The sequence below is a fragment of the Cetorhinus maximus genome, chromosome 5 (genome assembly GCF_964194155.1).
Source record: "Cetorhinus maximus chromosome 5, sCetMax3.hap1.1, whole genome shotgun sequence".
NCBI classification, from domain to species: domain Eukaryota; kingdom Metazoa; phylum Chordata; class Chondrichthyes; order Lamniformes; family Cetorhinidae; genus Cetorhinus; species Cetorhinus maximus.
The window spans coordinates 115,777,308-115,804,097 of record NC_135883.1 but is presented as its reverse complement, the minus strand read 5'-3'; the positions used below and the strand labels follow the sequence as shown (position 1 = coordinate 115,804,097).

Below are 26,790 nucleotides of genomic sequence, written 5' to 3'. Positions count from 1 at the left end.
TTATTTGCAGGTCTGCAGCTCCCTGAAACAGCTGTCTGCCTTCAAGGAGCTCTCTCGCAGCGCTCACCTGCACCTACAGTGATGTTGTCCCCCGCCCTCTTCCCGCTCTCACCCCGGCAGCTTTTCAGCGCGCGTTTCATGCTGGCTGTCCATTAATTAGCCAGCCAGCGTTAAATTGAAGTCGGGGGTCTGTTTCCTGGCTGCTCCCAGGCCCGTGCCTGATGACTGAAAAATTCAGGCCATTGAGTTCAAAGTTTATTTCTACATATACAAACTGTGGCAGTTGGATCTATAAACATTTGTCTTATGAAGGAAATAGACAGATTTAATTTGGCAATGCAGAGCATTGTGATGATATAGGAAACAGGAGATGTAAAAATAATTTATTTGGCATATCAACATTTGTATCCTCCTTTCTCTGTTGTCTGTCTTTTTCCCCATCCTCATCCTGTGCATCTTTCTCATGTGCCGGAGGTGACGGACTTTCACCCCATCGCATCTTCATCATCATCATCATCCCCAATGGCTTTCAGAAGTAGCCAGTTTTCTTTGCTGCAATGTAACATATGACAAAGATTCTGGAAACTTGCTGAGCTGTATTCCAAGTCTCCACTAGGTTTATCCAGCCACCTAAAACTGATGAGAATGCCAACAGTCTGTTCTTTGATAAGTTCTATATGTCTGTGTCTTCCTCTTAAAAGAGCTAAAAATCATGCTGTAGGGGGATAACTGTGATCACCAAACAACTACCTGAGATGCAGAGCTGGCTTGGTAGGTTGTTGCATGATGAAAGTATTATGACACTATCTTTGACAAATGGCATTCACATTCTAGGCAAGGTGAATGGCATTTCAGCCATTAGCTATACATCAATTGAATGAAAGTCTCTCCTGTTCATGAAATGGAGAGAGTTGTCACATGTACTTTGAGTGTCACAGATGCTCAGTTAATTGCTTCTTCATCTTTGGGAATCTTGCCAGTCCATAGGACTGAAGAGATTGCCCTCATTGTTTTGCTTCTGTGATTCTGTTGGGAAGAATATGAAGTCCACAGCTCACTTAAAAGAGTAACAGTGAACTTCTTTAACAGATGCTAGCTGACTGATGTGGCAACTCACTGTTCTGACTCCCAAAGGACAGTACTAACTATCCAAAGGAAAACGCAGTGATTATTGCACAATGGTTTTATGAGTGTACATTAAAAAGTTAATGGCCTGGATCTTCCGAGGAGTGGCAAACATTGTTGTATTGCTGCTCTGCTCAAACTTTGCCCCGCCTTGATGTTGCTCTCTATTTCTTGCTGGGTCTTCTGAGCCTGGCTTTACCAGAAATGCAGAGCCTCTATTGGGGCACTGCATCATGTAAGGTAAGTTTAAAGATCCAGTGTGAATATTGGTGAATGGATGAATGTTGGTGAATGGATGAATGAGTAAATGGGTAGGGTGGTACGTGGATGAGGTAGTAGGTGGGTAGGGTGGTAGGTGAGTAGGGTGGCAGGTAGGTGATGTGGCAGGTGGGTGAGATGTTAGCTGTGTAGGTGGCCGAGTGGGTAGGGTGGCAGCTGGATGGGGGTACGGTGGCAGCTGGGTGAGATGGTAGCTGTGTATGTGGCTGAGCAGGTAGGGTGGAGGGTGGATAGGGGGTAGTCAGGTTGGGGGCTAGTCAGATGCTGGGGGGTAGTCAGGTCTGGTTGTTGGGGTTCTTGAGTAGTCAGGTGAGTATCGTGGTCGGGAGGGGTGGTCAGGTCGGGTCAGGGGGCTAGTTGGGAGGGTTGGGGGTGTGAGGGAGCAAGTCAGATGGTCGGGAGGGTAGCCGGGTGTCAGGGAGGTAATCAGGGAGTCAGTGTGAGTGATTGGGAGGTCAGTTCTGGAGTTACTCAGATGTTAGATTAGTTTCTAATCTGTAGCATTTCCTAGATTAGTACCTAGATAAGTCGAACAGAACCGTTCGAAGTCTCCAACTCTAGCTCAGAGTCAGAGACATTCGCAAAAAGTTTGTACATGTGTAAGTCTATCTTACTCAATTTTTGGGATAGACAGTCAGCAATCCTTCCCAAAACAGGCAAGGCTCTCATTAAAATATTAACATCGAGCTCTTACGGCATACTAAGGACCCCAATGCAATTTTTGGTGTGCAACTGAATGGAGGGCATGTTCTATCCAGTTGAAATGGGTGTTAAGTAGCCAAACGAATGGTGATTAACAGATAAAGTCAAAATACTGCGGATGCTGGGGATCGGAAATAAAAACAAAAAACTGCTGGAAAAACTCAGCAGATCTGGCAGCATCTGTGGAGAGAAAAACAGAATTAACGTTTAGAGTTTAATATGACTCTTCTTTGGAACTAGGTGACTAACAGTTGCTCATCCTGAGCCTTTTAATTTGCAATTGCTCCCTCTGTGGGCCCCTCCTCATGGAATTGCTTTCCCAGCACTTTAACAACCTACTTACACCTTGTTTCCATGGAAGAGATCTGAGAAATGCCACCTCCCTGATTGGTGAGCTCCCTTTTAGTGCTAATCCAATAGTCGAACCCATTGATGTAATTTCAATGAGGCCTAGCCAAGAAAATGTATCAGGTATTCAGTGAGCTTTGTTGGGAAGATATTGTGATTGAACACTGAATGCTGAAAATGAAAATCATCTCCCATCTCCCATCATGGGTGGAAATATGTAAAGATCCCATGGTAGCACTTTGAAAAGTATGGGAGTTCTCTCCATTTCCTGGCCACTATTGATCCTTCAGTCAATATATCAAAAACAGATTAACTGTTCATCAATTTCACTGCTGTTTGTGATTCCCTGTTGTATGTAAATTGGTATTTGTCTACATAACAACAGTGAACACAGGTTAAAAGTTATTCACTGCCTGTCACATGATTTGGGGGTATGAAAGACACTACATAAATGTTTGTCCTTTATTTCTTTCACAACTGTATTCAGGCCAAAAATCTACACGTACAGCAAACACACCAAACAGAGAACATATAAATCTTTCCTAAATACTGGGAGAATTCTTGCTACAACCAGGTTCTGAAATATAAACTAATCAAATGTCAAACTTCATGCAGTTCTGTAGTTCAAAAGAAATCATTTGTGAAGTTCTCTAAATAATTCATTGCACATTACAAACAATGTAATTTTATTTTCAGCCCATATCAACTCTATGTTAATGCGATAGTGATGGATAGCCTCTTTCAGTTTTTTGGGACAAGGGGCTGCAATGACAGCATGTGGCATCCTTGGGAATTAAAGAGTTAGTTGACATCCAACAGAGTTTGAGGTCGATCATACGCCCAGTCCTTCCCAGCATATTTCAGATCAACAGTGAGTGGTTCAGTGATCTCTGGATTTGTCATGGGCTTTGCCACTTCCTCAAAAAAATGATCACATTCAACAGGAATCACTTCCTCATACTTAATCACAACAGACACAGCATCATCCTCGGTTTTCATGTCCACATATGGTTTGATGACCTTAACAATAAGCATCTAGGAGATAGAAGTTGTAACTTTAGTTCAAAATTAGAGCATGGGTAACCTCAATGCCAATATGCAAATTGATTAAGATCCATTAAATAAATAATTATTAACGTTGCTGTTGTATACCCTCAATCAAGTTGTTCAATTACTACAGACATACATATTAATCATGTTACACTGGGAATTCCAATGTTTCAGACCATAACACGTAGGAGCAGAAGTAGGCCATTCGGTCCATCGAGTCTGCTCCACTATTCAATGAGATCATGGCTGATCTGATAGTCCTCAACTCCACTTGCCTGCCTTTTCCCCATAACCCTTGATTCCCTTACTGATTAAAAATCTGTCTATCTCAGATAAGACCATAAGATGTAGGAGCAGAAGTAGGAGCTGGAAGTTGGGTAAAACATCCAAGGTAGAAGTCTGACAATTTGGGGTGGAATCCAGATCTGAAATTCCACACATTCTGTTCTTAGCTCAGTGGAAGGCATGCCAGTTGAGAGCAGGAGTGAGTTCCACTGTCAGCCTAGTAAAGGCCCCAAAGATGCAAAATATCAAGGCACTTAAAACCTTGACCCATAAAGGACCTCATATCCCACTCCAATAATCTGCCTGACAGTTAGAGTGGATACCCCTGTTGCACCCGTATAGATGCAGACCAACTGCTTGACTATTTAAATTATCTTATCCCTGCAATTTGGACAGGGTTATAAGCCAATGGCAACTCTTTGTAGACTTTAAATGAGTTAAATGTGGGTGAACATTTTGAGAATAATGACCATAATATGATAAGATTTAAGACCTAAAGAGAAAGGGAAATGTAGGTAGAAAACAAGGACACCAGGTTAAATAGAGTAGGTTATAGAAAGACCATTGAGGGTTCTTTAAGAGTAGATAACTGCAAAGTAGCCAAAGCAGTCCCAATTTTCAAAAAGGGAGACAGTGCTAGTCTGAGTAGGTGGTGGCATAGTGGTATTGTCACTGACTAGTATCTGGGAAACCCAGGCTAATGTGCTCAGGACCTGGGTTTGAATCCTATGATGGCACATGGTGAAAGTTGAATCCAATAATCTGGAATTAAAAGACTGATGATGACTACAAAGCCATTGTTGTAAAAACCCATCTGGTTCACTAATGTTCTCTAGGCTGGTCTGGCCTACAAGTAACTCCAGACCCACAGCAATGTGGTTGACTCTTAAATGTCCTCTCAACAAGGGCAATGAGCAATAGACAGTAACACCTGCATTCCACGAATGAACAAAATCAGTTCATTTAATATCTGTGATTATGGAAAATTTTGGAATGTTTAATTGAAGACTAGATGAAATATAGGCTAGAAATTTCCCCCCATTGGGGGGGTTGTGCGGGGGCAGGCGCAAACCCAATTGGCGCCCTAGATCAGATCCACGCCGTCATTTTATGTGGGTGGGCCAATTAAGGCCCGCCCATTGTGACGCATGGAGGTGCCTCAGGGAGATTTGTTCCAGTGTTAAATTTTTAAGTAAAGGATTTTTAAAGTTTTAAAACATGTCCCCTCATGTAATACTATCACATGAGCTGGGAAATGTCAAAGAATAAATGTATAAATTTTTATTATATTTTAAAACAATTCATGAAACCTCATCCCGCCCATGGATGAGGTTTCATGAAAAATGTGAAGGCCGCCTAGGCTCTTCGCCTGCCCACCAACCTTAAGGTTGGACGGGTAGCTCATTAAATTGAGTTAATTAGGTTTTAAATGGCCTCAATAGGCCTTTGACAGTTCGGCTTGGCTGCACGCCCGCCGAACTGAAAATCTAAATGACGCGCGGTGACATTGGGACGCCTGCCTGACGTCACCGTGCGTTATTTTACGCGTCGACGAGCGGGACCCCCCTCTCCCCCCCCGCTCGCCGACGGGAAAATGCTGCCCATAGGACTGGATTTTATGGCCGCAAATTGGGTGGAATGGCCCCTGGGCTTACGTAAAATATGGCATGATGTTGCGGGTTGGCAGTCTCCGATATTATGGAAGACAAGCGTGCCAAAACCGGAAGCTCACCTGCCATTTTGAAAGAAAAAATTAACAAGCTATTGAGCTTGTTAAAGACCCAATTGACTGTAATTTTTCGTTGCCAACTCTATTTCTCTGTAGCTGGATGGAAAAAAGTTTGGAAGTGATTTACCCCAGGTATGAGGAGGCGGTACAAGAACAAGAAAAGGCCTGCAAACTGCACCATGGCTGTATGTAGCAACAGGGCCTGCTGGTGAAGGTGGCAGCAATTGGATGTTATTAGATTTTATTTATTCACTATTTTTAGGCTGCCATAACAAATAAGAAAAGTGAGAGGGCTGTGGGTCTTTAAACCCACTGTGACCGAGTTCCAGTTCACGGCATAACCCCTTTCCTGACTGACATCCTGGGGCAGAGCCCCCTTTCCCAACACAAATTGGCCGTCTTCTTCAAGCGGCCGCTAACTGGCCGCCTAACGTTTTATTCGACGACCTGAGATGGTGGGCGCAGGAGCGAGCGGACTGCACACTTCCCATTCTGCCTCCCTCGCCCCATTGGAAATTGTAAAATCCAGCCCACAGAGTCATTTGCAGCACGGAAGAAGGTCATTCAGCCCATTGGGTCCATATTGGTTCTCTGTTGAGCAGTCCACTCTGTCCCATTCCCCTGCTCTAACACCATAGCTCTGCAGGTGCCCATCAAATTTCCTTCTGAAATCATTGATTGTCTCCACTTCCACCTTCCTCATAGGCAGCAAGTTCCAAATCATTATCACTCACTACATGAAAAAGTTCTTCCTCACATTCCCCTGCATCTCTTCCCCAAAACCTTAATACAGTCCCCTAGTCCTTGTACCATCAGTTAATGGAAAAAGTTTTACCTTGTCTAATATATCAAAAGTTGCCATAACCTTGTACACCTCAATCAAATCTTCCCTCAACCCCCTTTGCTCCAAGGAGAACAACCCCAGCTTCTCCAACTAAACGTTGTACTTATAATTCCTCATCCCTGGAACGATGCTTGTAAATCTCCTCTGCACACTCTCAAGGACCCTATAGAGATGAAAAGTAAATAACTACAAATAACCAACACAAATTTTAAAAGGAGGACTTGCTAAAAAATAAAACCTAATAAGGGTTCTTTGAGAAGTTGTCACAAATATGATGGATGGGGGAAATGCAGTGGATGTGCATTTTTAGAAAGCCTTTCACAAGGTACCACACAGGTGATCAATTGGAGAAAATTAAGGGTTACATAATTTGGGGATTTATGGTAGAAAATTAAATTTAAAATGGGTTTGAAGGGCAGTATCAGAGTGGGAGTTAAGGGAATGTTCTCAGAGTGACTGATAGTGGATAGTGGTTTCCTACTAGGATTCTGGAATCACTTCTGTTCAATGTGAGGCTAAAGAGAATGGTGTCCAAATTTTCCCATGATACCACAATAGTAGGTCATTTTAATTCTGAGGACCAAAGGAAGCTGCAAGGAAATATTGAAAAAGGTGGTAGTTGAAATTCCCAGCAATGTAGATCCCTCTCACTGGGTGGAGAACCAACAGGAATGCCGCAGTGTTTCTGAAGTGGAGGCCCAACATGATTAAGTGCCCGTCAGGCAGTTAATTGGCCATGTCAGGCCTCCCACGCAGTTAAGTGCCCAGTGGGGTGGAAATCCCGCCTCTGAGAGCTGCTGACCAATCAGAGGCTGGCAGCTCTCCAATGCCGCAGTGCCACCCGGATCAGTGGCTGCTGCTGGTAATACACTGAGGCCCAGTCTCAGGATCAACACTGGATTCCAGGAAACAGGTTAGTGAGGGTGTGATGGGGTCACGGGGGAGGGGTGTTAGAGGCAAGGGCAGGGGATTGTTATTTAATGGCTCATCCCACCTTCCCAATGCTGGGTCCCTTGATTGGACACAGAGAGCCAGACAAGGGGCACACTCCCTGAGGTTGCAGGCAAACTCGACAGAGTTTGCTGGGCAAACGCGGGAGGGATGGGAAAGCTGTGTAAGCCCCATTATATTCCTGAGCCACGACTAAATTCTGATGGGCTCAGGCGTAATTGGCCTTAAAGTGGCTCATTAATGAGCCTAATTGCCTTTCCGCCACTGGTGAACGGGATTCCCATTTCTGATCCTTCCCAACCCCAACTTAATTAAAGGCAGTTTTCTCGACGTTGGGAATCCAATGCGGGTTCTCCTGCATGATTCTCCTGGCACTCCACCTCCCCTTCTTCCCTACCCCACTGGCCATCATTCACACTCCGGCAGGTTGACAGGCTCCAATAAATCTCGCCCTCAATGCCAGTAAGTGTGAGGTAGGACAAGTTAGTTAAAATAAAATTATATTAATTATACATTGAATCGGTTTAAACTGGGTGACATGGAAAAGCAGAATGATTTGGGGTTCAAGGTCATAGGATACTATATCATTGCTGATCATCCACTTCAATGCCTTTTTCCCATACTATCCCTATATCCCTTTATGTGGCTGGTATTTAGAAGTCAGTCAATCTCTGCTTTAAAGATACTCAATGACTGAGCTTCCACAGCCCTCTGGGTAGAGAATTCCAAAGATTCACAACCCTCTAAGTAAAAAAAATTCTCCTCATCTCAGTCCTGAGTGGCTTTCCCCTTATTTTGAAATTGTGTTTCTTGGTTCTAGACTCCCCAGCCAGGGGAAACATCTTACCTGCATCTACCCTGTCTATCTCTTTAAGTATTTTGTAGGCTTCAATGTGATCACCTCTCATTCTATGAAACTCTTGAGAATACAGGCCCAGTTTCCCCAATCTCTCTTCATAGAACAGTCCCGCCATCCTGGGAACAAGTCTGTTGAACCTTCGTTGCACTCCCTCTATGGAAATAATGTCCTTCCGAAGGAAAAGGGACCAAAACTGCACATAGTACTCCAGGTGTGTTGTAACCAAGGTTCTATACAATTGAAGCAAGATTTTGCTACTCTTGTACTCAAATCCTCTTGTGGTAAAGACTAACATACCATTAGCCATCCTAATTGTATGCTTTACCTGTACATTAGTTTTCAGAGGAGACTGAGGACCCTTTGTACATCTACACTTCCTAATTTCTCACCATTTAAGAAATAATATGCCCATCTGTTCTTCCTACCAAAGTGGATAATCTCACATTTTTCCACATTATATTCCATCTGCCAAGTTCTTGCCCACCCATTAAGTCTGTCCAAATCCTCTTGATACCGCTTTGCATCTTCCCCACAAGACACGTTCCCACATAGCTTTGTGTCATCCGCAAACTTGGAAATATTACATAAAGGCAAAATACTGCAGATGCTGGAAATCTGAAACAAAACCAAGTAGTGCTGGAAAAAGGTCTGACAGCATCCGTGGAGAGAAAGACAGAGTTAACATTTCGAGTCTGTATGACTCTTCTTCAGAACTAAAGAGAAGTAAAAATATGGTGAAATATATACTGTTTAAGAGGGGCGGGACAGGTGAAGCTGGATAGAAGGCCAGCGATAGGTGGAGGCAAAGGAGAGATTGCAAAAGATGTCAAAAACAAAAGGTCGAAGGTGTGTTGATGGTGGCGATACTGGCTGAAGGAGGTGCTAATGGTGACATTAAGAGTAGAAAGCAGAATGATCAAGTGACAGATGGCCTAGTGGGGGTGGGGCGGGGGGAGGGGATGGTATGGGAAAAAAGATCGAAATCGGCTAAAAGGTGGGGATGAGACAATGAATAAAAATGGAAATAAATTTAAATAATAAGAATAAAAATAGGTGGGAAAAAATATATATAAAAATTTAAAAATAAATATTTGAAAAAAGGGGATCGAAAAGGGGTGAGGATGGAGGAGAGTGTTCATGGTCTGAAGCTGTTGAACTCAACGTTAGGCCGGGAAGGCTATAAAGTGCCTAATCGGAAGATGAGGTGCTGTTCCTCCAGTTTGTGTTGAGCTTCACTGGAACATTGCAGCAGGCCAAGGACGGACATGTGGGCATGAGAGCAGGATGGGGTGTTGAAATGGCAAGCGACAGGGAGGCCTGAGTCATGCTTGCGGCCAGACCGAAGGTGTTCTGCAAAGAGGTCACCCAGTTTGCATTTGGTCTCTTCAATCTTGCCGTGCCTCAGGGAGATCTCTGCGCTCTTTCACACGCATGTGCAAAAGAGCACAGGGAATGACTCAGGGAATCCCCCCCGCCTGTACAGGGAGTGCTCAGCGCTTCCGGGCGAGCGTCACTATGGGTGGGCCTTAATTGGCCCCCCACGTAAAATGGCAGCGTGAACCCGATTGGGGGTGCCGATCGGGTTTGCACCAGCCCCCGCCTCCACCCGCCCCTGCACAACCCCCCCCTGACAGGGGGAAATTTCTGGCCGCTGAGCTTTTCTAGCACTTTTTGTTTTTGTTTGGGAATATTACATTTGGTCCCCATATCCAAATTTTAAAAAATTCATTCAAGGGATGTGAGCATCGCTGGCTAGACCAGAATTTATTGCCCTTAATTGCCCTTGAGAAGGTGGTGGTGAGCTGCCTTCTTGAACTGCTGCAACCCATATGGTGTAGGTACATCCACAGTGCTGTTAGAGAGGGAATTCCAGGACTTTGACTCAGCGACAGTGAAGGAGCAGTGATATATTTCCAAGTCAGTATGGTGTGTGGCTTGGAGGGTAACTTCCAGGTGGTGGTGTTCCCATCTATCTGCTGCCCTTGTCCTTCTAGATGGTGGTGGTCGTGGGTTTGAAAGATGCTGTCGAAGGAGCCTTGGTGAATACCTGCAGTGCATATTGTAGATGGTACGCACTGCTGCTACTGTGCGTCGGAGGTGGAGGGAGTGATTGTTTGTGGATGTAGTGCCAATAAAGTGGGCTGCTTTGTCCTGGATGGTGTCAAGCTTCTTCTGTGTTGTTGGAACTGCACTCATACAGGGAAGTAGGGAGTATTCCATCATACCCCTGACTTGTCCCTTGTAGATGGTGGACCGGCTTTGGAGAGGTAAGTTATTCGTTGCACGATTCCTAGTCTCTGACCTGCTCCTGTAGCCACAGTATTTATATAGCTAGTCCAGTTCAGTTTCTTGTCAGTGGTAACCCCCAGGTTGTTGATAGTGGGGAATTCAGCAATGGTAATGCCATTGAATGTCAAGGGGCAATGGTTCGATTCTCTCTTGTCGGAGATGGTCATTGCCTGGCACTTGTGTGGTGTGAATATCACTTGCCACTTGTAAGCCCAAGCCTGGATATTGTCCAGGTCTTGCTGCATTTGGACATGGACTGCTTCAATATCTGAGGAATTACAAATGGTGCTGAACATCGTGCAATCGTCAGCGAACATCCCCAATTCTGATCTTATGATGGAAGGAAGGTCATTGATGAGCTGCTTATGATGGAAGGAAGGTCATTGATGAGCTGCTGAAAATGGTTGGGCCGAGGACACTACCCTGAGGAACTCCTGCAGTGATGTCCTGGAGATGAGATGATTGACCTCCAACAACCATAACCATCTTCCTTTGTGCTAGGTATGACTCCAACCAGTGGAGAGTTTTCCCCCAATTCCCATTGACTCCGGTTTTGCTAGGGCTCCTTGATGCCACACTTGGTCAAATGCTTCCTTGTTGGGGAATAGAGAAATGGCAGAGAAGCTAAATGATTACTTTGTGTCTGTCTTCACTGAGGAAGATACAAGAAACCTCCCAGAGTTAGAGACCCAAGGGGCCAGGGATAATGAGAAACTGAAGGAATTTAGCAAGAAGGTTGTATTGGAAAAATTAATGAGACTGAAGGTTGATAAGTCCTTGGGACCTGATATTCTACACCCCAGAGTGTAAGAGGTAGCTATGGACATAATGGATGCATTGGTGATCATCTTCCAAAATTCTATAGATTCTGGGACAGTTCCTGCAGATTGGAAGGTAGCAAATGTCACCCCACAATTTAAGAAGGGAAGGAGAGAGAAAACGGAACTACAGACCTGTTAGCCTTACATCAGTAGTAGGGAAAATGCTGGAATCTGTTATAAAGGATGTGATAAATGGACACTTCAATAATATTGATCTGATTGGGCATAGTCAACCTGGAATTATGAGTGGGAAACCATGTTTGACAAACCTGTTGGAGTTTTTGAGGATGTTACTAACAGAATTGATAAAGGGGAGTCAGTGGATGTAGTGTACTTGGATTTTCAGAAGGCTTTCGATAAAGTCCCCCACAGGAGGTTGGTTAGAAACATTAAATCACATGAGAGAGGAGTTAATATGCTAGCATGGATTAAAGATTGGTTAACAGGCAGAAAACAGAAAGTGGGAATAAATGTGTCATTCTCGCTGTGACTAGTGGGGTATCAGTACTTGGTTCTTATATTATTATGTTCTTCTTTTCTTATGTTCCTCAACATATTGCTCCAGAAAACCATCCCTAACACATTCTGAAACTCGTCCTCCACTGCATTAGTGCTCATTAGATTTACCCAGTCTCTATGCAGATTGAAGTTGTCCATGATTACTGTGTTACCCATGCTACATGCTTTTATAATCTCCTGATTAATAACAGGCTCCACATGACCAGTACTGTTTGGTGGCCTATAAACAACTCCTACCAATGTTTGTTTCCCCTTGCTGTTTCTTAGCTCCACCCAAAAATATTTCATGTTTTGTTCTTCGGATCTGAGATCTTCCCTTACTAATGTACTGATGCCATCAGTTATTATCAGTGCAACCCTACCTCCAGTTTTGCCTGTTCTTCCTAAATGTCGAATATCCTTGAATCATTCGGTTCCCAGTCAGATTCCCACCCTCCTGATAAGCTAGTTTAAACCCTCCCCAACAGCGCTAGCAAATCTTCCTGTGAGGATATTAGTCCCTGCTCTGTTAAGGTGTAACCTGTCCATCTTGTACAGGTCCCACCTGCCCCAGAACCGATCCCAGTGTCACAGAAATCTGATGCTGTTCTCCTATACCAATTCTCCAGCCATGTGTTTAATTGCTTAATCCTCCTATTCCTATGCTCACATGTGGCACTGGGAGTAATCGTGAGATTACTGCTTTTGAGGTCCTACTTTTTAATTTCCTTCCTAACTCCCTAAAATGTGCTTTCAGGTCCTCATCCCTCTTCCTACCTATGTACATCAAGTGAATAAAGTCATAAAAGAGCTATTGCAATGAGAGTTTTTGTTGCAAGATGTGTAGAATTTAAAAGTAATGACCGTAAGATAAATCAACATAAAATCTTAGTAAGATCATTAGTTGGTTATTGTGCACAGTTTTGGGCTGCACACTATCGGAGTGAAAATAAAGCAATAGGGTACAGGATACTGAAGCTTTATCTCCAGGGTACAACACAGATTCACTAGGATGATGCCTGGTGTGAGGAAATACAAACACAAAGCAAGACATTAGAAACTGGACCTTTTTTGTTCAAACAGAAGAGATTAAGAGGTGTTTTGATAGAGTTGTTTAAAATGATGAATAGATAGGGCAGGGTAGATAGAACCAGACTGTTTTGAGTACTTGAGGGGTCTAGAATGAGGGGATGGGGATATAAAGTTAAATGAAGGAGGTTTGGAAAAGAGAACCATTTGAAGCTGGTGATTGAAGCAGAGATTATGGCCAAGATTTTCGCCATGACAAGAGAGGTTCTCCATCGTGGTGAAAATAGCAGAAATAGCCGAAAATCCTAAGACCCACCCCTGAACACACACCATTTTCTATTTTCTCTGGGGAGGGACTGGAGTCGGACTGGGGTTTGCGTGTGCGCGATTTGCAGAAGCAGCTGGGCATTTAAATCATCGTCTGCCTCCACTGAAGTGGGATTTTGGTAGGCCAGGAGTGTGAAATCTGACCAACTAAGAGCTGGTCTGAACTTGGTTATCATTTGGATAGCCAGGAGTAAGGTACCCTTTCGGATCTGGTCCCGGGTCAGCTTTGGGATAGGTATGGCACACTTTGGGAGAGGCGAGGCACCCTTTGAGAGAGGTAAGGCACCCTTTGGGATTGTGCAAAGTAAACATGATTGTGCATTAAAAAGTGCATAAGCTCATTGGTACTGTAAAGCTGTCAAAGAACTGTCAAAACTCATTGGAACTGTCAATCCTGTCAAGGGATTTAAAGCTAATGGGCTTTAAATTTAAATAAAGCATGGAGTTTAAAAAAAATCAGGGCTTAATATTTCATTCTGTCTGTTGACATAAGCCTGAGGGTTATCATTATAAGATTTGAGCTGCAATGGCTGATTTTACAAACTAACATTATGACAGTGGGGTGCCTGTCAAGTGAGCAGTTTGATTGAAACTGGAACAGGTTTCTATTTTGGGCACCCAGTTTTTGTGTCAAGCGCTTAGAAGGTATGTAACGCAATCAGATGCAATGTATTTACCCAGGAATATACCTTAACCCTAATAAATGCGCGGAAGCAATGATCCAAATTGTAAATTTGTGACACTTTTCTTGCTATTGTTAATAAAATTATCGGTGGCTTTCTCCTTTGAACTGGCACCAACTAGGGTTTGGATTGGTCTTTTAGAGATAACAGAAAGAGGAAAGCTTCATTCATTCGGTATGGGTCCAGCTCATGTTCAGGTCCCAAACATAAAAGTTGAATATAAACAAAGTATGAACCTTTAGTTCCCTTGTAAACTTTACTTTCATAATACACGATGACTTACCAAGGATTTTGGCAAGACTAATTCCTTCTTTAGAAGTTTCCAGATGATGCTGGCAGCTACAAGCCCCAAGAAAAATGCAATCACAGCTAGAAGTATAACTAGAGTTTCTATAAGGCAAAAGAAGAAACCAAAACAAAACATTATAACTCAGGTGTAAGAAACCTCTTGAAGGTAAGATTGGAATTGTACTATTGTTGTGTATAAAATGTGATGCAAAACACTGCATCACTGCTTAGAATGATGATATTACTTGAACCTATAACATAGAGCGGAATGCATTATACCTTCCCAGATATGCATGGCCAGGGAATTCAGAAATAAACCCCTGACCCTATTCCTAATCTCAGGGTCAGTGGCATTTCTATATATAAAACATTAAATTAAAATAAAATATAAGAAGCGCAATAAATCGATATAATTCAAGCATACCTAATCATTTGAAATAAATGTAACAAAGTGCATTGAGAAGCCGATATAAACTGTGATGTTAGCAGATACCTACATCTTTAGAGTATCAATAAGGTAATCGCTACAGGTGGAGAGAAGTAGCCCAAGAAAATCAACAAAATGAAAAATGGTGCAGCAGTCCTTGGAGTCTGATTTCAGCAAACCAGCTTTTTAAAGTTTAAATTCTGATTCCACCACCCACATAGCCCTACCTTCCCATCCCTCCATCTCCACCCTCCCCTTTGGAGGTCCTTTACATCAATTGGCACCAGGAGAACACAGCTGTCTTTGCATCTAGTGTTAAGGAAAGAACATGCTCTTCAATGTATTTTCCTTCTTCCCTCGCAATTGTTCATTTATTGCCCTAGAACCATGGAGTTTTGGTTCCATATTTTAGTGGGGAGAATTTTCTCCCTGTCGGGCGGGCCATTTGGGAGTGGGCGCGGGTGGGCGCGGAGCCGATTGCCGCCCGCGATCGGCTCCGTGCCACCATTTTACGTGGTTGGGCCAATTAAGGCCCATCCTGCGTGAAGCGTGGCTCCCGAGGACAGCAGGAGTGAGCGGATTCGGTGGTGGGAGTGCAATGGCCGCCGGGTCCAATGGCGACCTGGCAGCCTGTTCAAATAGAGCGCAGTCAGTCTTGCAAAGACTGTTCATCATGGCCGACTGAAGGGGTCCCCAGAGCGCTGCTGGAGAGCAGGCCAGGCAGGAGGGTAGGGCAGCGGGGCACTGTGCCCCTCGCTTTTCCGACAAGTGCCTTGCTGCCCCCCTGGAGGAGGTGGCAGCACAGCAGGAGGTCCTTGTTCCCCAGGAAGGGAGGAGGCCCCCCCCACCTAACCAAACGTGCCTGGGAGTATGCCTTGGGTGAGCGCCATGCTTCCTCCATGGAAAGAGTGGCAACTCTCATGGAGAGACTCCTCCAGGAGACCAATCAGGGCTTCCTGGGGATGCGCTCGGACCAGCATCTAGAAGTAGTAGCCGGAAACGTAAGCTTAAGGCACCTTAGGCTCACCACGGGCTTCTTACTGGTGGTTTTATGTTGCCCCGCTATTAATTGATGACAAGTTGGTGTGATGCTGAACACCTTCGCATTCATTTTATTTTCTGCTTCATTTTGTTAATTCATTAAATTTTGATATGTCAGTATGGCTCAGGGTGATTCCTTACTTCGGCAGGTGGATGGGAACCCATGATGTTATGAGTGACTTATTTGTCATTGAGCTTCATTGACAAGGCACATAGTTAATGTTCCTGACCAGGCAGATTTTGCTCTCAGGTATCGAGTATGGAACCTGAAGCCCTGGCATGTGTTGGAGGTCCATCTGTGATGAGATAGCTGAAGGTTCTTTGGATTAAAGTCTCCTTGGTGTTCCTGCCTCCCTGGAGTATGCCTGGGTCAGCATCTACCCCTCAGAGTTCTCCTGTGCATGCTCATCCTCAGACTCACTGCTGGACTCATCGTGTGCAGCTGGAGCAACTGCGTCTACATCTTCTTCCTCCACTGCATCACCCCTTTCCAGTGCCAGATTGTGAAGAGTGCAGCGTGCAGTCACTATCAGTGACACACGATCTGTGGGGTACTGGAGTGCACCCCCTGAACGGTCCAGGCATTGGAAGCACATCTTGAGAAGACTGATGGTTCTCTCTACCACAGCCCTTGTAGAGGCGTGGCTCCTATTGTACCGCTGCTCATGAGCCACCTTTTGAAGGGATAATCCATGTCGCCCAGCAGCCAGCCATCCAGCCGGGCTGGAGTACTGAAGAGCCCCGGCACCTGGGAGTGTCTCAGGATATAAGCATCGTGGGAGCTGCCTGGGTACCTTGCACAGACTTGTAGAATCAGCATCATGTGATCACACTATCTGCACATTCATGGAGTGGAAGCCCTTCCTGTTGACGAAGGCACCGGGCTCACCTGCTGGCGCTTTGATGGCCACGTGTGTGCAGTCTATTGCACCCTGGTTGCGGGGGAAGCCAGCAATGGCCGCAAAGCCTCTGGCTCGCTCTGTCTGGCTGGCCTCGTCCCAGCGGTAGTGGACGAAAGTCAATGCATGCCTGAACAGAGCATCTGTCACCTGTTTCACACAAGTGTGGACAGCTGACTGGGAGACCACGCAAAGATCACCCACCGACCCCTGGAAGGAGCTGGAGGCACAGAAGTTCAGGGCAGCTATGACCTTCAACGCCACTGGCATGGAGTGCCCACCCACACAGTTGGTGCAGATCTCAGGCCTGATCATCTGACAAATGGAGGTCACTGCCTCCCTTGAGAGACGGATGGCCTCGGGAGGATGGCCTACCTCAGGGAGCTGCCAGCCAATCTGGTTGGCTGGCAGCTCTCTAGTCACAGCAGACCAGAACCTGACAGTGCACAGGGCTGGGACTACAAGCAGCCCCCAGAGTCTCGGTCCCGGGAATCCAGGTCCAGTTAAGTGTGGGGGTCTCAGGGTCAGGTGAGGAGGTGAGGCCCAGGGGGGCGGACAGAGGGTGGGGTGGGGCTGTTGGTGGAGAGGCCACATGGAGATGGAGCACCTGCAAGGGCCAGACTTTTTGTGCGTTGTCTGATATTAAAAGGAGGCTGCTGATGTAGGTGCCCCCGCTATCCCCGCTTTCCCACACAAGGCCTGAGTAGGGGTGCCCTTTGGGCTTTCCCAAGGCCCCTGAATTCCTCTTGCCAGCCAGAAAATTGAGGCTGGGCAGGAAATGGCCCTTAAGTGGTCAATGTTTGGTCACTTAAGGGCCTCAATTGGGGCCGGCCTAGGCCTCGCCCATCTCAGCATAAAATTGCGGTCAGGTCCGTCCACCTACAAACCCGCTGGTGAGGGAAAGTAAAATTCTGCCCATTTAAGCGTCATCTTAAGGATCCCATTCTGGATCAGATGTGATGCTTTTGCTTTCGGAATCATCCCTCCACAAAAAAAAAATCATCTTCCTCTCCTTCCACTGAGTTAGATATGCACATTTTTTGAATGATCTGATGACATCATTGGTGCACTAATAGCACCGCATGATTTGATGATGAAACACAGAAAACATCAAGCAGGGCAGCACGCATATTTCCACTCTGTGAATGTTTTTTTCTCCATCAACCAACCATCTATTCCATTCGAAGCGAATATCCTTGCAGGCTTGTTGAGGTACGCATCCAAAGATTGAACTATGGATGTCAGACCTCCTGGTATATCTGCAATGTGGGTGCTATTTCTTCACAGGCATCTCTTGATCTCATCAGTTATATGGGATCTGAACATGTCCCACACTAATAAGCTGCATTCTTTACGTAGGCCACTGAGATGCCTATTTTATACATTATTGATTCATAACTTCGCTTTATTCTGATCCATCCAACCGTTGTCACATAAACTCCTGCAGGGAAATTGATATTCAGCATGGTTTTATGGTCTGAAAGTTATCATAGGCTTTAATTTCGTTCTGTCGGCCATGTAGGCTTTTACCACTGTTAACCTTGTCTTCTCATGTCCTATCATGTTCACTAGAACTGTTTTTGAACTTTTCCACCCCACGGTTCAGCTGCTGGGCATATTGAAATTCATGGACATTTCATCCATGTTGCTGATGTGACATATTGGGCAATCGTGTTTTTTGCCGCTGTTTGATGACGAATTGCCAGAAACTGGTAATATTCACTTCAAGATCTTTGGGTAGTCTCCGAGCGATCTTGGTCTTCTGCCACAAGGCTAAATTGTTTCATTCCATAAAGTGGCTACAATAACTTAGCTGTTGCTCTGAAATCTTTGTTGGACTCAGGGTTTGATTTGACCCACTTAGGTGGGTGTACACATGTTGCATTTCTGGTGACAATGCAAACTATTCTGAATATTTGAAAACACATTCAGATGCATGCTTCTCAAGGTCAGGCCAGTGGCTGGTCCCTGCTCTCATAGCATATTAGATCATGGGCCTCTTCTGCAGGGAGGATTCCTTCTTTTTCTATTCTCACACCAGTTTTTTTCTCACACCAAATTCCTCTCTGCAGCACAGTTATTTGGCAAGTTAGCAAAGGTTACAAATTTTAATTTGAAAGCAGCTTCGTACTTCATTCTTTTTACTGAAGGACTCATTTCTGTTTGTGACTTGCCACGTCATTCACGGTCTGCTCTGTGTAGGAGTGGCTTAAACTCCGGCGCATCTTCCTCACAACACAGCCTGCTTGATCCCATGCGCCGACTTGCAGTATAAGGTAAGTAAAATGTGCAGATCTTGGGTGAAAAGTTGAGGCTGATTACTAATGTGAGTATAGCATTTCGTAGCTGAAGAGGGGAATTGACCTATATGCTGAGTATATGCAAAAGCATGATTTTGGGTGTCAAAAAAAAGAGTTGTCTTATACACTGTGATCTATGGTATGTCATCAGTTTATTTTCAGGTCAGAATCCAAGTCTAGACAGTACATGTGAGATGCAAAAGCTCAAAAACTCAATAAGGTGAAACCTTAATAAGAATAATCACTTTGGTCGTGAATAATGAAATCCTAGATTAACACGGACATGGGGCTGGATTTTCCCACAGGCTTTGGGACTCTGATTTTGGGATCAAATGGGTATCCTGAGCCTGCATGTACTCTCAGGATGCTGACAATGCAATCTTCCCAGAGGCAGCCTCCTAACTGGTCACCTTCGTGCTCGCTGTGTTATTAAGGAAGGTGGGCAGTTCTGGAGCCTCAGCAACTCAATGTTGAGAGATGGGTGCTGCTGAGGCAGGTTGGTAACTGCCAAAGAATTTTCAAAATGGAGGCGCCCGTGGAAGCATATAAAGTTACAATTATTAGGGGCGGATCCGTTAGGCCCCTCAAAGTTGAGGGGAAACCCTGCCGCGGTGCATCATTTGTGCCCTAGGTGCAACCTTTCCTGCCTGTAGCTCCTTCTTTAGGACATGGAGCCTCTGGCTTTAACAGGGAGGCTGCCTCTATGGAGATGGTGGCCTGGGGCTGTTCCGCCAGCAGCACAATGCCAGTGCACCCGCAAAACGGACCGGTGCTCAGCTTAATTAGCTACATACCTCTACTTCAAGATGTACCAGCTGCAGGACAGAGTGTGTCAGTGTGTGTGTCTGTGTGTATGTGTGTGTGTGTGTTTGTAACACTTACTAGGGTGGCAACAGGAAGACACATGTCATAGGTATGTAACTTAATTAGCTACATACCTCTGTGGTATGGACAGCCCAATCGGCCCGCCCAGTGCTGGAAGACCTCCGGACGCGCCTCTCTCCTATTTTCCCAGCACCCACTCTCCCCAACTCCAAGCCCATCACAGGGCCGTAAAAATTCAGCTGTAGGCTTTGCCTGATGTCTTTAGCCATTTACACAGACATTTGAACAGCTGCAATTTACAATGCAGTTCGGAATATAATTTCATTTGGGTTTTATGTATCGCCACATTACCTTGCAAATTTAAGGACTGAATTTGGAAGCATTTCGGTGTTGACCATTCAGCTTTCATTTTCCATTCTTTTGTAATCACTCGAGCAGACACACATAAAGTAACTCTTGGCTGTTTTACATTAAGCTTCAATTTTGATTTTCTATATAGACAATTTTTCTTTGGCTGGAAAATAGTTTAATAAAAGAGTAAGATTACAACATAACTTATTTTAATATATATAAATATATATATAATTCATAATATGTCTGGTATTAGTTTGTTCTTTAGTAGCTGTCCACAAAGGCCAGAATTATGTGTGTCTCACAGGTGGCAGTGTCAGGGTATTTTGGATAGGGGAAGGCAACAGCAAAGTATCGGTTATCAACATGGCTCAGTGGCAGCATTCTTGCCTGAATCAGAGCTTGTGAGATCAAAATTAGGTCCTCATTAGGAGAGTAACCACTGTGGGGGAGAGGAAAACAAGATGAGGAAGAAGAAAGGAAAGAAAAAGAAAAACATAAAGGGTGGAATTTTACGACAGCCAGATTTTACGGTCTCAATGGAGTTTAGGATGGCTCGCCACATTTTACACAGAGGTGCCTCAGGGAGATTAGTTTTAAGTTTTACCAGTTCAGTAAAGTGTTGAAAATTGTTTATGACATGTCCCCTCATGTGAAACTGTCACATGAGTTGGGACATGTGCATTAATTTCAATAAAAATTGTTGAGAAAATTTAAAATCATTCATGAAACCTCATCCCGCCCGTGGATGAGGTTCCATGAAAAATGTGGTTGGACGGGCAGCTCCGTTAATTATTTTAATTGTTAGTTAAATGGCCTTAATAGGCCTTTGACAGTTTGGCTGCGCACCCGCTGAACTGAAAATCTAAATGACGCGCGGTGACGTCACCCTGCATCATTTTATGCCTCGGCGAGCGGGCCCTGCCCCATGCTCGCCGATCCGAAGATTCAGCCCAAGGAGGTGGAAATAGGAAATCTTCATGATGTATAGGCTGTGGAGTCAAAAGCTTAGCTCAGGGTCTCGCATTAAATTTGCAAACAGACTAGCTCAGCTTCAGACAGTGGCCAGGGAGAGAAATGGAGTTGGCGGTTAGAGTTCAAAAACAATGACTTTGGTCTTCCCAATATTTATTGTGAAGAAATGTCAGCTCATCCAATACTTGATGCTGAATAAACAGCCTGACAAATTAGAGGCAGTCAGGATAGATGGTGGTGAGGTAGAGCTGGCTATCATCAGTATGCTTGTGGAAACTAACCATGTGCTTTTGGGTGATGTTACTGAGGGGCAGTATGTAGATGACAAATGGGTGGCTGGGGAAAGGGTAGATCTTTAGGGAACACTAGAAGCAACCTACAAGTAATTTGTCAAGTTACAATTAGAATGCTAAGTTCAATTTTGGGTGTGTTATTTGAAGAATGATATCAAGACCAAGAAAAGGGCGCAGGAGAGATTCACTAAGATGACAACAGAGTTGAATGGCATTAATTGAGAAGAGAGACTGGAGAACTTGGTGCCTTACTCATTCATATCTTCTCATAGTTAAAATGTTTCATTGCTGCTGTGGTTTTAATAAATATTGGCTGCACACCTTTTGTGGCATTGACATAACTCTTAAAGAAAACTAAAAAAATTCATACAGATATTCCAAATTCTGAAAGGTTTTGGTGAATTGGGAAGTTATTCCCACTGCTTTGTGAGTGTGTAACCACCAGGACATAAATTTTAAGTTCATCACCAATAGAACTAAAAGTAAGGTTGAGAAATTTTTTAAATGCAATTTAAGGGCATGGAACACTCAAGAGCAGTGGCAGCAGAATCCATTGAAATTTTTTAAAAGGATGGGGATAAATATTTGAATAACATTTTTGAAAGAAGATTGGGAAAGGGCAGGAGAATGGGACTTAATTAATAGCTTTAGAACAGGCCTCATTCTGTGCTGTAAAGTTTTATAATTCTATGGAACAAAATAAGAAGCATAACTAAATAAGGACTAATTGTTTTGACAAGATTGTGAAGCTACATTCTCTTGCATTGTGCGTATTAGTATTTGTTAATGACATTTGATTATTTAATCGTACATACCAATTCATTGTGTCCTTTCTGCCAAACACAAATATTACATTTAAAGTCGTGGTCTATTTTTTGGCCATCCTGCATAGTCAGATTTGGAACAACAGGGTATATACATCTCAAAGATATTTGTTGTCCATGAACCTTAACTTCTACCATGGGAGCACCTATTGTGGCTGTGTAAGACATGGAAACAATACATAATTAAATAGCATTCAGAATCCCGCTGAAACCTAGATGCATATAGGAAAGAAGTTATTGTTCACAATAATTAGCAGATCAATGCTTCATTTGCCTGTATGACATATTTTGTATCTTATTTAAAGGTGGCATTGACCTTTTAAAATAATGGGATTATTATCTCAGTTAAATTAGTGAGCTCACCAGGGCACTGTGATGCCCAATGTGTCAGGCGGATTTTTCTTCAACTTGGGATATTTTCAGTTGAGGAACAAAGTCAATAAAACTATATTGATCTTAACGTTACTGTCTCACTCAAATAAAAGTTCTTGAAGTCCCACCAGACACTTAGTCACAACCGGCCAGCGAGTGAGGCTGAGAATTTGGCAGCGGAAAGGCAGAGCTGGGGACTTGTGGGAGTAGGCCTCGGCAGCCAAAATCCTGGAACTCATTCCCTAACATCCATGTGGGTGTCTCTATACACAACATGAACTGCAGCAGTTTAAGAAGGCAGCTCATCACCACCTTATCAAGGGCAATTAGGGTTGAGCAATCAATCCTGGCCTTGCCGATGATGCCCACATTCCATGAATGAATTTATAAAAAGTCAGATATGGATGCAATCAGGGCAAGTCTGGTTTGGGAAGGCCTAAAGAATCCTTGCAGAGCGTGGGGAAGCACTCTTACTCTCAGGGTTAGCTCTCAGGCTTATCAGCTGCTTCCATTGTGCTTCTGCTGCTGGGCTGCAGGTAGAGGGGGGGCCCCCTGGGGGAAATTAATGTTGTTGTGCCGATGGTGTCATTGGGCCCTGACTTCTGAATGTTAACTAGGGCCTCCACCTGCCTTTATTGGAAGCCTCATCAATGGTTTGATTTGCTGTCATAAAAATGACGCTGGCTGGGAATGCAGTGGGTTGCAACTGGGAGATAGAACTTTTGGGTGGGGTGGGGAGTGTATAAATTGTGATGCACGAGGTATCACAATTCTATGGCACAGGCTGAATGGACCCTGTCTGTCATTGTGGAATAGAGTCAGAGAATTATAGAATGGTTAGAGCACAGAAGGAGGCCATTCGGCTCATTGTATCTGTGCTGGCTCTCTGCAAGAGCAACTTAGCTAGTTCCACGCCGCCGCCTTTTTGTATGTTTGCATGTTAATTTGAAAGCTGCTTTATCTAGTTGCAATTCATAGAAATGCCATCCATATTTTTTACAGAGATTTGTAAACCTCTGTGTCCTGAAGTGCAATTGAAAGACAAAATCAACTTACCATTCTGTTTAAAATTGAATCTCTTTGTGAAAGCAAATTGTGAATCTTGAAATTGTGTAATTGCTTTGATTTTGGTATAATAGGAATTTGCTGAAGTAAGGTTCAGACTAAAGGCTTTGGTGACATCACAATGATGCAAAGCAATGTTTGAACAGGATGGGAACAGCTGCCATTGTGCAGTCCTGTAGAGAGAAAAAGGAACAGCAATCCTCTTCAGCTTATCATGTTCCAAACTATTTGAAACAATTATAATAAGTTAAAAATTAAAATATATACACACAGGTAGTCCATGAACTCGACAGTAAAGTTTGTTTCTTCAGATGTCTCATTTACATAAGCCCATGTTAATATGGTCTTAAAGTTGTGAGATATCAAAGAGAGGTTCACTGGTGGAGGAGGTTCATGATCCCCTGCAAAAGAAATAACACTTAAATGTAAGAATGATGAAAGAATCCAGAGTCATCCATTAACAAGAAACATTGCCAGCTTTCTCTAATTACTATAAATGCATTACCATCCATCAGGATGTGTTCACATTCTGTAGTTTCATTCAAAGGAAAAATATATGACTAGGTTTAACCAAACTTAAGACCATTGTGTTTAAATAATTTCCTAGTCATGGTGCTTCTCAGACTATTTCACAAACAGTTAAATCCCTATCGAGCCCAAACAAAATCATTTTGTGAACTGACAAGTTTTACCCTTCGGTACAATCAGGGGGAGTCATGGTGGATGGTCAAGGGACATGGGAGTCATAGAGTCAGAAGTCACAGATTGCATTCTCTGGGTGGGAGCATATGCCTGAGCTGGAGGGCCCAGGGGATTACAGTCAAATTGGCTAGTTCATTGGAAAACTAGGAGGAGAAGAGGTTTCCACTGGATTTCCTCTGTGGTGAAGTCCAATGTTGGATGGTGACACTCTGCCAGCCTGACGTCAACATCAATGTGACAGACGGAGCTTCTATCCACTCCTGCCCCTTGTAGGGATTCCACAGTGACCTCTTGGGTGGTGACCTGAAATTCCTTACATGCACAACACTTAAACTCCTTAATCACATGACACCAGGATGAACCATGAGAATAAATTTTATAACAGGGATATGCAGTACCTGGTGAAAAACTGTTATTTAAGAGAAGCTTGATTGTGTGCACTTTGGAAGTCGCTGTAATATAAAACAATATAAAAATAAAATGATGGAAATGCTTTTGTCAGTTCTGATGTAAGGTCATCAACCTGAAATGTTAACTTTGTCTCTCTCCATAGATCCTGCCTGACCCACTGAGAATTTCCAGCGTTTTCTGTTTTTGTCTTAGATTTCCAGCATCTTCAGTAATTTGCTTTTGTAATGAAATTTAAAGTGCACTTAAGCACTTTGTTACTAATCATGGTAACATCATACTCTATAATTATATATGTTAATGTTTTCACTAAAGTGATAATGCTTGATATAGTCAAGTTGGGGTCAAGAAGTCTGCAGTGTTGAGGGATCAGTTTATTGTTCAAAACTCTTTTTAGGAATTTCCTCAGGGATTCTTCTGATCAGCAACCATGATTTCAGAGGAACATTGGCAGAAATCCTGTTTATGTATCTATCTGGAGTTTCCACCAATCTGCTGACAAAGTCATGGCGGCAGATCAGGCAAATTCCTGAATAAGTTCCTGGTGACTGTCTTTAACAAGATGTGATACTCCTCTCATTATAAAACAAAGTCGCTCACCACGAGCAATGCAACTGGAGTTCCATTAGTGATTTAAAAACGTAGCAAAAACAAAGCCACCCAGGTCTGCGGAAGGAGGAACTTAAAACAATTACAATCACCAGGAAAAGGCTACTGAGAAAACTATTAGAACTAAAGGTTGACAAGTCCCCAGGACCTGATGGCCTGCATTCTAGGGTCTGAAAAGAAGTGGCTGAAAGATAGTAGAGGCATTGGTTATAATCTTCCTCAACTCTTTTGATTCTGGAAAGGTCTCAGTGGATTGGAAAATAGCAAAAGTAACACCTTTATTCAATAAAGGAGGAAGACAGAAAGCAGAAAACTATTGGCCAGTTAGCCTAACGTCTGTCATAAGGAAATTGCTAGAATCCATTATTAAGGAGGTTAGAGCAGGATACTTAGAAAATCATAATGGGATCAAGTAGCATCAATATGGTTTTGTGAAAGGGAAATTGTGTTTAACTAACTTATTAAAGTTTTTTGAGGAGGTAACAAGCAAAATGGATAAAGGGAACCTGCAGATGTTGTGTATTTGGATTTCCAAAAGACATTTGGATAAGGTGCCACATCAAAGGTGACTTCACACATGGTGTAGGGGGTAACATATTAGCATGGATAAAGGATTGATTGGCTAACAGGAAGCAGAGAGTAAGGATAAATGGATCATTTTCAGGTTGGCAAGCTGTAACTAGTGGAATATCACAGAGATTAGTGCTGGGCATTGGTATCAGTAAATATTTATAATCTATATCAATGATTTGGATAAAGAGATTGAATGTGTGGTAGCAAAATTTGCTGATGACACAAAGATATGTAGGAGAGTAGGTTGTGAAGAGGATGAAGTGAGTCTGCAAAGGGATATAGATAGGCTAAGTGAGTGGGCAAAAAATTGACAGGTAGAATATAATGTGAGAAAATGTGAACTTATCCACCTTGGCAAGAGGAATAGGCACACAGGACTTAGGAGCAGGAATAGGTCATTTGACCCTTCAAGCCTGCTCTGCCATTTTATAAGATCATGGTTGATCTGATTGTGGTCTCAACTCCACTTTCCTGCCTGCCCCCATAACCTTTGACTCTCCTGTCTATCAAAAAGGATTGACTATATATTATTTAGAAAAGCAGAATATTATTTAAATGGAGAGAGATTGAAGAACGCTGTGATAGAGAGGGATTTGGGTGTCCTGGTGCATGAGTCACAAAAAGTTGGTATGCAAGAACAGCAAGTGATTAGGAAGGCAAATGGAGTTGGCATTTATTGCTAGGCAAATCAAGTATAAAAGTAGGGAAGTTTTGTTATAGTTGTACAGGGTTTTGGTGAGACCGCATCTGGAATACAGTGTACAGTTTTGGTCTCTTTACTTAAGAAAGGATATAATTGCATTAGAAGCAGTTTGGAGAAGCTTCTCTTGACTGAGCCCTGGAATGAAGGGGTTATCTTATGAGGGAAGGTTGGGCCTGTATCCATTGGAGCTTAGAAGAATGAGAGGTGACCTTATTGAAACATATGCGATCCTGACGGGACTTGACAGGGTGAATGCCAAGGAGATGTTTCCCCTTTGGGAAACTAGAACTAGGGGACACAGTTTAAAAATAAGGGG

At 43.6% G+C, this 26,790-nt stretch overlaps 1 protein-coding gene across 1 annotated transcript in view; it reads right to left on the bottom strand.

Moving 5' to 3' along the window:
• Positions 1-2,878: 2,878 nt before the first annotated feature.
• LOC144680350 (interleukin-10 receptor subunit beta-like) overlaps positions 2,879-26,790 on the bottom strand; it is a 78,289-nt gene continuing 54,377 nt past the window's right edge. Inside the window, exons 2-7 of the mRNA XM_078541328.1 lie at positions 23,751-23,880; positions 23,471-23,652; positions 22,034-22,197; positions 19,951-20,113; positions 14,103-14,209; positions 2,879-3,489 (exon numbers count right to left, since the gene is read on the bottom strand). Coding sequence (XP_078397454.1) covers positions 3,256-3,489; positions 14,103-14,209; positions 19,951-20,113; positions 22,034-22,197; positions 23,471-23,652; positions 23,751-23,880 — 980 coding nt within the window. The 3' untranslated portion in view covers positions 2,879-3,255. The remainder of the gene's footprint in view (positions 3,490-14,102; positions 14,210-19,950; positions 20,114-22,033; positions 22,198-23,470; positions 23,653-23,750; positions 23,881-26,790) is intronic.